Source organism: Carassius carassius, chromosome 1 (genome assembly GCF_963082965.1).
Source record: "Carassius carassius chromosome 1, fCarCar2.1, whole genome shotgun sequence".
NCBI lineage: Eukaryota > Metazoa > Chordata > Actinopteri > Cypriniformes > Cyprinidae > Carassius > Carassius carassius.
Window position 1 is genome coordinate 27,532,247 of NC_081755.1, and position 13,403 is coordinate 27,545,649.

Below are 13,403 nucleotides of genomic sequence, written 5' to 3' on the forward strand. Positions count from 1 at the left end.
TTGTAAATATCATATTTAATTGTTCATTATTAAATTCCTCATTCTGTATTAAGTCTTTAAACTGTTCCAATGTCCTTTCCCTTCCTCTTTTACCCTCCTTACTACTATTATCTGATTTATGTATTTTAACAAAACTTTTTGCAAGCATTTCTGCTTTCTCTTCATCTTTTATTGCTATTGTATCACCATCTTTTAATACTGGATACCCAAATTCTCTTTTTATCCCATTCATTCTTTTTATCATATTCCATACTTGCCCAATTTCAGTTTCCCTTCCCACTGTATTACAAAACCTCCTCCAATAGTCTTTTTTTTTGTATTTTTTACGATTCTCCTAACATTTGCTTGCATCTTTTTATATTCAATGAAGTTCTGAAAACTATGATTCTTTTTTAACATTTTAAAAGCTTTATTTCGAGATTTAATTACCTTATCACACTCTTTTGTCCACCATGGCACAATCTTCTTTTTTTTCCTACCTCCTTTCCTTGGAATAGACTGACTTGCTGATATCAATATAGCATTACAAATATCATTATTAACCTCATCAATCCCTTCTTTAACTTTAATGTTTTTCATTTCTTGTTCACTTATACTCCTAAATTTCTCCCAATCTGCATTTTCAAAGAACCATTTGTCTACTCCTCTTGTATCACATTTTTCTAAACTTAGATTTACCTCAATTAGGAGTTTGTCTTGACCAGGACCACACACCTAAATGCATTGAAGCAACTGCCATGTGATTGGTTGATTAGATAATTGCATTAATGAGAAATTGAACAGGTGTTCCTAATAATCCTTTAGGTGAGTGTGTATATATATATATATATATATATATATATATATATATATATATATATATATATATATATATGGTTGTGATAGTTTTATAAGTTTTGTTCAAGAATCAGTACAGAAATGCAAACATTTTTGCAAAATCTTCACAGGAATTTTATTAAAATGTACAGTTTCTTTTTTAATAAAGGTGCGTTCATTGCAATCCCATGTGAAGACGCGTGGGGGCTAGAGAGCAACATGATGCAATCTGTGATGGGTTTGGCAAGAACTTTTGCGGTTGCACTAATATTTACATTACAGATACCTTAAATAGCATAAATCATGTCGTTAATGGTTGTTGGATCACAGCAGCGATGAGACATTGCGCTGTGACGTCAGTGGGCCCCTCCATCATCATCATCATCATCATCATCGTCAGTCTGCGAGGGTCACCGACGGAAACAGCATCACGAGCCACCACCGGATTGATCCGTTATGCCAAAAATGATCAGGCTCACATAACGCTCCGATTCTCAATGACAAAGCAAGCCCATATGCACATCGCACGGTAGCTATTTATTCACGTATTTATTTATTTATATATTTATTCTAGGGTATTTTTTCCTCCGTTGATTTGTCGGTAATGGCTGGGCTCGCGAGCTGCGGCTGTTGAGAGGCAGGTGCATCGTCGGACAGACAGACGCTCGCGGGGCGTGATGCGATGCGATGGGTTTGGCTCCAGCGCAGCAACCGCGCGCTCCGTCTGATCGACAAATACTGAACATTAAACGGTCGTGCGTCCCGAAATCCGGCTGTCGCTTGCACTACCGGGCCGTGGAGCGAAGCGGCATCATGTGCACCTGATGGCATTGTCATGAACTCGTAGAAGCCGTTTCGCCCTTTTCGATTCGCGTCGCCGGTGTGTTATTTACTGTTTCTCTAGTGACGAGCTGCGACCAAACGCCGCCAGGATGATGGAGCTAGACGAGGTGGTGTACCAGGATGACTACGGGACCGTGTCCGTCATGTCAGAGCGGGTGTCGGGCCTGGCCAGCAGCATTTACCGCGAGTTCGAGCGCCTCATCCAGAGCTACGACGAGGAGGTGGTGAAGGAGCTGATGCCGCTGGTGGTGAACGTCCTGGAGAACCTCGACTCGGTGTTAACGGAGAACCAGGAGCACGAGGTGGAGCTGGAGCTCATCAAGGAGGACAACGAGCAGCTCATCACGCAGTATGAACGGGAGAAAGCGCTGCGCAAACAGGCGGAAGAGGTCAACTCTATTAACAGTACTATCATTTCATCACACACACTTTCATTCTCTCCCTACACTGTCCTGTTCACACTAGAGGGTTTTATTATTTGATCATAACGGGGTGTGTTAACATTTACAAGAGCCCTGTGAGCACTGACACTGGGTTTTTAACCCTGTAAAGCCTGCTGGCATATGACATAATAGTGAGAAAAATCAGCTTTGTTGAAATGGAACCGCTTAGAGAACCTATATAAGATGAAAATTCTGATAGCTTGTAAATCTGTTTACCGTTTTTATGACGGTATAACAGACATTAAATGTATATAAATATAAGTTGTAACTGTCTCTCCTGGTTTCACAGACAGGTCTTAAGCCTAGTCCCAGACTAAAATGTAATTCTCAGCTGTTTCAACTAAAAGAACTTTATTTTGTCTAAAGGTGCACACCAGTAATGTATTTTCTAAGGCATGTTAAAACATAAAAAAAATTACTTAAATGTCCTAATTGAACCATGGCCTAGTCCTGGTTTAGTCTAAACCCTGTCTGTGAAACGGGGCCTAAATCTCCCCAAAATATGACTTTGTAAGATGATATTTAAATGCATGGTTTTATGCACAAAACTCTGTAGTTTTAATGGTTGGGTCCATAGCATAGTGCAATGCAACACAAAGATAATTGAGAGATGTATAAATAATTGTTCACCAGAAGCCTGTTGTATCATATTTAATACTTACATTTCAACATGATTTTTCTTTAAAAAAAAAAAAGAAAGTCTTTAGTATCATACTACTTGACCTTTTACTTATTAAAAAGTGTAAACTGTCAGTTAGACGATAGAAGGCACATTGGTGAACTACAGGTGTTTTGATCATGTTGATTTGGAGGTCATAGAAGTTCATGAAGCAAATATGATACTGTAGGCTTTATAGGCTCTATCTATACAAATGCTACCTTCTTGCTTTACTTGCACACAGAAACTCATGTTGTAAACAGCTATTGCGGTTTGACCTGGTCAGTTCATTGTCCTTGACCCTGGGATGGCCACTTGAGAAACTTAAGCCAACAATGCACTATAGTCATATGCACTATACAGATCTTCCATCAACTCCTCTGCTTTGTCCTGTAAACAAAATTGTATGTGTTGCTGAGCCTATACTTGCTGGAAACCAATCTCTAAATCTCCTACGATAGATTATTTCATACATGTTTATACATAAGTTATAAGCAGACAAACACCGTCTCTTATCTTTTTTGGGTGTCAGCACAGGCACTGCTGCTATGACCAGACAGCTACAGGGAACAGATGCCCTTTATGACTCTTCACATGTTTCGTCACTACATGCTAACACATTTTCCAAACGTAACTATATTATCGACTGCACTCCCAGAACATTATTGGGATTCTTCTTGTGTTAAGCTCTATAGCAGAGTTTAGACTGTAGCATGTAATCAAAATGTGTGTTTCCTCTTTAAGCACAAGTCTTTGTTGTAATTGTAAAGATTTAGTGTGTGAATATATAATGGAGAGTAAGTGTTGATAGATCTGTCATAACTGAGCAATGTACTTTAAGAGCTCACTGGATCAGAAGAGAGTAAAAAGTACAAAACAGAGAAAGTACGGGCTGTTTTTCAGTCTTGTAGATGTTACAGAGAAGGGACATGTGCTTATGAAATGCAGGCACTGCAGTGATGCTTTGTCACCCATTACTTGATTACTTCCATTTTGTTATGGAGTTTCAGCGTGAAAGCCGGCCACACTATTTATTCTTCTAGATCTATTTCTTTATTCTAAAGATATATATATATATTTAATGATTATTATAATTATTTATTTGATTTTTAAATGTTTATTCCAAACAATCTGCATTTTTAAATAACCCCCCCCCCTTTTAACATTTATTTCTAGACGATATTTATACATGCTCCCATATATGCTCCCATAATACCATAAACTATATAATGTCTATTTAGCATTTTCCCATGTTGCTGTCTCTTGACCTAAAATAACTAATGCCAGTAAGGAATTTTGCATGTAGCAGGCTTGTTTCTACTGCAGAAATAAATAGGCTATGGTTTAAAATAATACAATTAATTAAATAAAATAGTTAAGTGTTAGGGATTTTATTGCAGCAATGCAAAGACTTATTTGCTTGGGGTGCAGTGGACAAAAGTGGGAGGATGATGGGCAGGGAGGGTGATTATGGGTAATCAGTTTTCTCATCGAGGGAGGCTGGCTGACGCTATATCCCGATTCTCATGTTTTGAGTCAGAAGCACAGAGCGAGTGAGATAGTGAGGGATGGAGGGAGGCACAGGGGAAGTAAACAGCATTCTCCAGTTTCACATCCTGTGGGATTATGGCAGTAGACTATAATGGCCACAGTAAGAACATTTATCTAAGTGTTTCTCGCTGTCTTCCTCTCATACAGACTCATCCATGTGCGAACACCTATTCTGAATGTCAGGCAGCTTGATATAATACAAAAATTGATCCTCAAGGGAGAAATTAGTGTCTAATAACTCTAATTGAACATCTTTACAATGACCTTGCATTTTAGTATTTCAGCTGTTATATAGCTGTAGAAAAAAGTGACGTCTAACAGTATAAAAGCTAATGTATACAGATTATTTACGACATACACAACGCATAGGAATGTTTTTGCTTCATATTCACATCTTTCTAAAGTATGGTGTCATGACAGGTGCACTTGCCCCTTCTCCAGCTTGAACTATATAATTTTTTAATTAAATCTCATATCCCTGCTTAATATGCAAGACAAACACAAACAATATTGTAAGTTACTTCCTACAAAAAGTGTAAACACTGTGATTCTGCATATTATTCATTATTTTGGTGGCATCCCAACCAGCCTGACACAGCAGTTTAATCTCATCCAATGCCGCAGGTTTTGGGCGAACCAGTTGCAGACAGAGAGATCTAGAAACACTCATTATTTTGTGTATTCCTTTCAGTGTAACTAGCGATGCAGAAAATACACACTTCACCTTTAATGGCTGCTCATAATTAAACTACAGTATTGAATGAGGGATATTGTTATGTCAAGGTATAGCAAGAACTCAGATTAGAAGTCTGGAATTACTTTATGAAAAGCATTACATAACATTTAGTGCCTCTATTATCCCATATGTAGATGTGCTTCTGATATGAGGTGTATATAGTACTCTAGAAATGACTTCTGATTAGAATGACATGATCAGTCTAGTGTTCACTGAAGACGGATTTTAAATTTTATAGTGCTAGATAGAGTGTATTTGGTTTTTCCCTCTCTTTGCAGTGCTAGGATTACTGAATTCCAGGAGGCTGTTTGGGGCTGGGCCGCACTGCAGAAATAGCCTATTGTGTTCCACTTAAATCCATGCAGCTCAAAGTCACCACACACTGCACTTGGAGTGTGTGTGTTATGTACCCAGCTAACTGTGTGTGTGTGTAAATGTGACTGTATTGTATTCGAAGAACAGTCCCTTCTCATAAAGGCTTTTTGACCTTGTGCTGTTCTGCTTCATAATGTCGTTATGGATAATTTTGCACTGAAATCAGTTTATATACAGACACACACTCTGCAGTGATATATCTCAAAATCACATACATCTGTCTATCTATCTGTCTGTTTTATCTATATCCATCTATCTATCCATCCATCCATCCTTCCATCAAATTCAGGCTGTATGATAAAGGCTCTGACCTTATGTGGATGTGTGTGTTTGTTGTGTGTGTTTGTGTGTTAACAGAAGTTCATTGAATTTGAAGATGTCTTGGAGGCAGACAAGAAGGAGTTGCAGACCATGGTGGAGACTTTGGAGCTACAAATAAAACCGCTCGAGCTGAAGACCAAGAACTATGCCGACCAGAGTGAGTCTGTGCACTCAACTACATTTGTTCATGCACACAAATTGACACAAACAGAGATTTGAGTTTCTTGCACTATGCATTTGTGATGTTCCTCTCTTGTAGTCTCTCGTCTGGAAGATCGAGAATCAGAAATGAAGAAAGAGTATAACGCCCTTCATCAGCGCCATACGGAGGTCCGTAAAACCCCCCAGCACAGAATGATTACTCAAATTAACACAGGGTTCCCATGATAATAGAAAACCTGGGAATAAGGATGGAAAAAGTTTGTAGGAAATGTAGGAAAAGTTATGGAATAAAATATTCTGAAAGTTAATGGGAATTTCAATATATTTTTGTTGTTGTTGTTGTTGTTGTTGTTATTTTATTTATTTTTAAAACGTGTTTTACCTGCAAAAAATTGCTTTTTGTGATTGTGATCTTAATACATTTTTTTTTTTTTGGCATGAAAATGAGTGAAAACATAATGAAAATTAATTAGTCTAAAGTTGTGAGGACACTATTAGCAATAACTTGAAAGATACAAATACAAAGCTCCACTTCTTGAAAATGTCAGCATGTACACTGACATTGTTTTTTTTTCTTTCTTCAGATGATACAGACATATGTGGAACACATTGAACGCTCAACGATGCAACAGTCCGAGTCTACAGGCTGTGGACGGACGTGAGTAACTTGTATAATCAGCGTGATGTGGCCATCGCAAGCCTTCATCTACATGAAGAGTTCGGAATGTGCATTTGGAATTCATTCAGTTTTGCATGTTTCTTTTGTGCTTTTGTTGGTGACCAGTTGGAAGAATTTCTCTGATTAGTTCTAAACAGAATTTAATAATTATAATTTTGAACTGCAAATTAATTTTGGAGCATCAGCTGTGACTGTATATTGCAGTTTGGATGTATGTATTGGATGATTTAGATTTAGATTATACAAAATGGCCCAGTATTAAGACAGTTGTCTTGGAGACAGTGTTGCTAGGCGCTGGGTGATGATGCTCAGTGACAATTTGTCACGTCTTGCTTAGTCTGAGCTAGAGTTGTGGCTAGCTTGTAGTCAAACTAAATTATAAACACATTTACACACATTTATTTTTTCATTTAAACACAGTCAATTTCAACTGATTAAGCATTGCCATAGACAAACTTGCAGTTTTCAATTTTTGTACAGATTTGTGAAGTCAGAAGTGATTTCTTTTGCCTAGGAAAAACAAAGCTTAATTTAATGTACTAATTTACTAAATCATTAGATACAGATATTTTAGATGGGTTTAGGTTTTTAACCTTGACATAACCTGGCAGAATGAGAGTCAGCTGCACTGATAATACATGTACCAACAGAAAGTAAGAAATATATTAGTTTTTTAGGGGTGGACGATATACTGGTAGACATGATTAACTGATAGAAATTTGTCAACCAGTAGAGATTTTCTGGAGTATTGTGGTTACACGCTCATGTAATGTTGTGCTACGTGGTCAGGAAAATGAATTGTTTACGTGCTTTTTTAAGTTTTGCTGTAAAAAAAAAAAGTGATTTTAAGCCGTTGAAACACAATCAGCAGCGAAAGACAAGTCAAACAGTCTCAGAGACTGTTTCTGAGTGCTGTCAGTGAGGTGCGCACGTGAAGATGGTGGGTGTTCATAGAGCACGGGAGCTTTGAACAGAGTTATTTTCGACTCTTTATAGTCCTTGAACGGTTAAATTCACACATGTATGTGTCAAAATGCCCATCTTTGCAAGTATCCTCTTAAACACAGGTTTTAAATGAAATTTAGGTCTTAACGTGTGTGTAACAGCACATTGGATCTGGGAAGCTCTTAAAGTGACAGCAGTCTAATATTCCTGATGTCTGTCATTCATTTTAATCAAACAACAAAAGAGAGAAAACCTCTCACTGCTCTTGACTAAATCACTTTTGTAAATTTATTAAGTCATAAGTCAGTTCCATGTATTTTTTACATGCTGTGTATACTGTACGTAATGTGACATTATGTCCTGTGTCAGTATAGTGTGACTGTGTTTGTGAGTCTGCGTGTGTTCACCTTCTTTTTGTTTGCTTGTTTCTTTGTGTGCGTGTCTGTGTGTGTCTCTGCAGTCAACGACACAAGTGGAGGAAAAGGTAAAAATGCTGTGCAATCTCTGACAGCTCCCAAACCCCTGTGTCTCCCCCGTGGTCATTATATCTCCCATTTGACTCCTTTAAAATAAAAAATTAACCTGTCGTCCACCCAAACACCCAGTTTAACAGTCCTGAAGTCAGAGAATGAGTAACCTGTACCTCTTTCTCCTGTGTGGTTTTGTGTTTATATGTGTCTTCACACTGTCCGTTGTGTTTTTGGCTCATGTTGATGTGCCAGTGTTGGTTTAGTGTTTGAAATATTTAACCTTTCCTGTCTCGCTTTATTTTTCTGCAGTAAAACAGAGCGCCCCTCATCACTGAGTTTGTATCCTGGCGGAGATGGCATGGTACGTGGGGGTCCTGGGGGGGCTAGAATGGTTTCGTCAGATGTCTGGCATTCCAGCGATCTCAGCAGAACTGTCTACGCCCCTGGCTATCAGGTGTGACAGATAAGACTCCGCCCTAAAGTGGCAGGGGAGGAGTCATGTTAATCATCATTCTCTCAGCCACGCCCCCTTATGGCCTCAAAAAGGTCCGTGATTTTGGTTTGGTTGTCCATCCTCTGCCTTGTCCTGTGACGTCTTTGTCGTCTTGATTCTTCACTTCCTGTTTTCCAAATGGCTCAAGACTTAGTTATGACAAGTTATGTTTGGCAAAGTTTTTTTTTTTCTGTGGATCTTATATGTTGCCGTAGAATTTTTATAAAGATAAATATCTTGAAACTGGAAGGACATAGTGGTACTGCACAGATATTTGATTATTTGCAAATTTTTTATATATGCATATGTGTATTTGTATTACAATGTATTTTTGTACCGTACAAGCCTTGCTATTAAGTATAAATGTATAAATGCTATTAAGTATAAATATCAGTCAAACTAGTCAAAGCAATACCAAATGAACTAGTTTAGAAGGTTAAGTTTAGAAGTTTAGCAGAGTATGTTAATTATTAAAATATGTGTGTGATATGTTGCTCTCTCTGTGTTAAGGAGGATGGCTCAGATTCAGACCCACCCAGCAGCACAGGGAGCAATTCAAACACGCCCACCTCGTCTGTTCCCTCAGCAACAGTTACCCCTCTGAATGATGGGCTGGTATCGGTGGGAGGGTACAACATGTCCCGGGGGCCGAGCCACAAGAAAACAAAGCGTCTTAGTAGAAACATGGAGGTGCAGGTCACTCTGGAAACCAGGAACGTCAGCATTGGTGAGAAAGGAAGAAATGAGACAAAGAATAAACACTAAATAAAAGAACAAAGAAAACTAGTGATTGACTGATGATGGCAGATGCCAATGCTGATGTTCATCAATAAATCAATATATGTTAACATATTCCCGTTGAAGTTTGGGGTCAGCATGATTTTTAAAAATGTTTTTAAAAGTATCTTTTGGTTACCAAGGCTGCGTTTATTCGAACAAAGATACAGTAAATACAATTTCCTATTATTTGAAAATTATTTTTCCTACACTGAAAAGTATTTACTGTACAGTCACTTTTCCACAGTTAGTTTAATGCATCCTTACTGAAATATTTTAAATCATACTGACTCCAAACTTTTAAATGTCTTTAAATTTTATTTTATTCTAAACTTTTATACTTTAAAGGAAACTTAAAATTCGTAAATGGCACATCCATAACATTGTTTCAATAAAATTCATCATTTTAATATTTTTAGATAATATTTACCAAATTATGTAAATTTCATGATAAAATTTCATGATAACAGTAATTTGAACGTGACAAGTGATAAATATCCTCCTTGATTTTGTTCTGTAATCTTATAATAGAATAGCTGATGCTAATAGGCAAGGCAAGTTTATTTATATAGCACATTTCGTACACAATGGTAATTCAAAGTGCTTTACATGAAAGTAAAATAATAATGAAGAACAAGAATAAAACAAGCAATTTTAAAACTTTTACAATTATTAAAAAATTTACTTATTTAAAATTAATTTAAAACAGTTAGAAAATAATTTCACATAAAATAAAATAAAAACAAACAGTGAAAATATAGTGCAATCATTTCGGACATTGCACAGTGCTCATTCAATAAATGCACAGCTAAACAGATAAGTTTTAAGTCTAGATTTAAATGTGACTAGTATAAGTTTTAAGTCTAGATTTAAATGTGACTAGTGTTTTAGCACATCTGATCTCTTCTGGAAGCTGATTCCAACTGCGGGCAGCATAGTAACTAAAGGTGGACTCCCCTTGTTTTGTGTGGACCCTTGGTATCTCTTACTGACTCGATCCTAGTGATCTGAGTGCTCTGTTAGGTTTATATTCAGTGAGCATATCTGAAATATATTTCGGTCCTAGGTCATTTAGTGACTTATATATAAGTAAAAGTACTTTAAAATAAATCCTAAATGTAACTGGAAGCCAGTGTAAGGACCTGAGGACTGGTGTGATATGCTCAGATTTTCTGGTTCTAGTCAGAATCCTGGCAGCAGCGTTCTGGATGAGCTGCAGCTGTCTAATGGTCTTTTTGTGAAGGCCGGTGAGGAGCCCATTACAATAGTCCACCCTGCTGGTGATAAAGGCATGAACAAGTTTCTCCAAGTCTTGACTTGAAACAAAACATCTAATTCTTGCAATGTTTTTTAGATGATAGTATGCTGATTTAGTTACTGCTTTGACATGACTACTGAAACTAAGGTCTGTCTCCAGAATCACACCAAGATTCCTGACTTGATTTTTAGTTGTTTGACCCCTAGAGTCAAGGTATGCATTCACCTTGAAAACTTCATCTTTGTTTCCAAATGCAATGACTTCAGCTGAAGAAAGTTCTGGCACATCCAACTATTAATTTCATCAATGCATTGGCAGAGGGAGTCAATGGGGCTGTAGTCATTTGGAGATAAGGCTAGGAAATCTGGGTATCATCAGCATAGCTGTGATAGGCAATTTGGTTCTTTCTCATTATTTGACTTAGTGGGAGCATATATAGGCTAAACAAGAGCGGTGCAAGAATTGACCCTTGTGGGACTCCGCATGTCATGGACGTCCACTTAGACTTATGCTCTCCTAGACTCACATAATAACCTCTCCCTTCTAAGTATGACCTGAACCATTCGAGTACCATCCCAGAAAGCACGACCCAGTTTTCCAGTCTCTCTAGTAGTATGTTATGATCGACAGTGTCAAACGCAGCACTGAGATCTAGCAATACCAGCACCGATATTTTGCCAGAGTCACAATTTAAGCGAATATTATTTATTATCCTAATGAGTGCTGTCTCTGTGCTGTGATGCGGTCGAAAACCAGATTGAAAATTGAAAAGTATTTGTTCAGCTGATTAAAAACTACCTTTTCTATAATTTTGCCTATAAAAGGAAAATTAGATATTGGTCTAAAATTGCTCAAAATGGTGTTATCAAGATTGCTCTTTTTCAGGAGGGGCTTAACAACTGCAGTTTTTAAGGAGTTTGGAAATGTCCCAGAAAGAAGTGAGGCGTTCACCACTTCTAAAAGATCTGCTTCTAAGCAGTTAATTACATTTTTGAAAAAAGATGTGGGAAGTGTGTCAAGATAGCAGGTTGACGATTTTAGGTGCTGCACTATGTCTTCCAGAATTTTGCTGTCAATTGCTTCAAAAATTGACATAGTATCTTTTTGATATTGTGGCCTAATCTGTCTGACCTCTGCATTACTTGAGGATCGCCTTCCTGATATTGATGATCTTCTCAGAAAAGAAGGATGCAAACTCATTGCTGTCTGAGAGCATTTCACTGGGAATCTGACTTGGGGGGTTTGTCAGTCTCTCAACAGTGGCAAAAAGAGTACGAGTGTTATTTAAGTTACTGTTTATAAGGTTTTAGTAGAAATTCTGTCTACATGTGGCTAGTTTCACATTAAAAGCATGAAGGCTGTCCTTATAGATGCTATAGTGAATTTCAAGTTTCGTCTTCCGCCACATCCGCTCTGCTTTTCTGCATTGTCTTTTCATAGTCTGAACTGCTGTTGATCTTCTCCAAACTGATTTCTGTACGTTTGATTTCTTACTGACTATTATTGGAGCAATATCATCAATAACATTCTTAACTTTTGAGTTAAAGGAATCAAGGAGAGTATCAACAGAGTCTGCAGAAATGCTTGGTGTTAAAGATATAGCCTCCATAAATAGTACACTTGTGTTCTCGTTAATGCATCTCTTACTGACAGAGACCGATCTAGATTCAGTTGTAGCAGACATCAAAATATCAAAGAAAATACAGAAGTGATCAGTTAGGGCTATGTCCTTAATTAACAATGGATGAAATGTTTAGACCCCTACTGATGATTAGATCTAGAGTGTATCCACCTTTGTGTGTGGGTCCATGCACATGCTGAGTCAAAAGTGTTTAGAACCGTTATCATTTCTTTTGCAGTTTTGTTTTCTGCATTATCTATGTGAATATTAAAATCCCCTGCAATAGCAAAACAGTCAAACTCTGAGGAAATCATTGATAACATTTCTGTGACCTCTTCAACAAAGGCTGGAGAGTATTTTGGAGGCCTGTAAATAATAATAAACAGAATGCGTGGAGCACCTTTCAGCACAATCCCTAGATATTCAAAAGACAAGTAACGACCAAATGACACTTGCTTGCATTGATAGACATCTTTAAATATAGCAGCTACACCCCCACCTCTCCTAACAGTCCTGCAGACACTCATGTAAGTGAAGTTAGGAGGGGCTGCTTCATTAAGGACTGTTGCATTGCAGCTGTCTTCAAGCCATGTTTCGTTTAGAAACATAAAATCCAGATTGTTTGCGGTTATAAAGTCATTGATTAGAAATGATTTATTTTTTAGTGAGCGAATGTTTAAAGATGCTAACTTGATGGCTGTGCTTTGTGTCTTCACATCAATGTTAGTTTGATGCATAATAGGCCGCAGATTAGATGAGTTTGCCCTTCGGCTTGAGATGGCCTTAGACTTTCTATTACGTGATAAAACTGAAATAGAGAAAGCTACAGGCACACTGGGTTCCCACTTGTTCTGTAGGCATTTGTGAATGTTGCTGTTATTATAGCGGGGACCCGACACATATCACTGAGAGCTGCTATCAGTTGTTTTTGGTTTACCTTCAGCAGAAAGAGGGTTTGGGCCCTAGCGTTGAGGCAGTGGTCGAAGAGCTCTTGCAGGAGCAGGGACCACAGGCTTTGGTGGTTGTGGGGCCCGCCGTTTTTTTGTTGATATCTGCGGGATTGCAGCAAATGAGTGAGAGAGTTTAGTCCCAGCATACACCAATTCCTCAATTTTCTGTGAAAAGCACAGAAGTGGAGATGCTGTAGAGAGGGATAATGTGTCTGGTGAGATGGGCTGTGTCTCTGGTGTTTCCGGTGGCTGTGATATGTTGTCCTGGCTTCCCTGGCTGTTTTCCAGAAAGTCATCCCTGGGTG

The 13,403-nt window shown here is 38.0% G+C and overlaps 1 protein-coding gene across 21 annotated transcripts in view; it reads left to right on the plus strand.

Annotated features, from left to right (window-relative positions):
* Positions 1–1,049: 1,049 nt before the first annotated feature.
* The window catches only part of LOC132143657 (C-Jun-amino-terminal kinase-interacting protein 3-like), a 37,294-nt gene continuing 24,940 nt past the window's right edge, over positions 1,050–13,403 (plus strand). For 8 of the 21 annotated variants that reach the window (XM_059554086.1, XM_059554166.1, XM_059554141.1 and 5 more), the window contains exons 1-7: positions 1,060–2,048; positions 5,780–5,900; positions 6,003–6,073; positions 6,490–6,563; positions 7,990–8,013; positions 8,309–8,453; positions 9,003–9,219. In XM_059554086.1, the coding sequence (XP_059410069.1) occupies positions 1,749–2,048; positions 5,780–5,900; positions 6,003–6,073; positions 6,490–6,563; positions 7,990–8,013; positions 8,309–8,453; positions 9,003–9,219 (952 nt within the window). In that variant the 5' untranslated portion in view covers positions 1,060–1,748. Of the gene's footprint in view, positions 2,049–5,779; positions 5,901–6,002; positions 6,074–6,489; positions 6,564–7,989; positions 8,014–8,308; positions 8,454–9,002; positions 9,220–13,403 lie in introns of all 21 variants that reach the window. The other 13 variants (XM_059554149.1, XM_059554215.1, XM_059554157.1 and 10 more) reach the window with 9 other exon arrangements.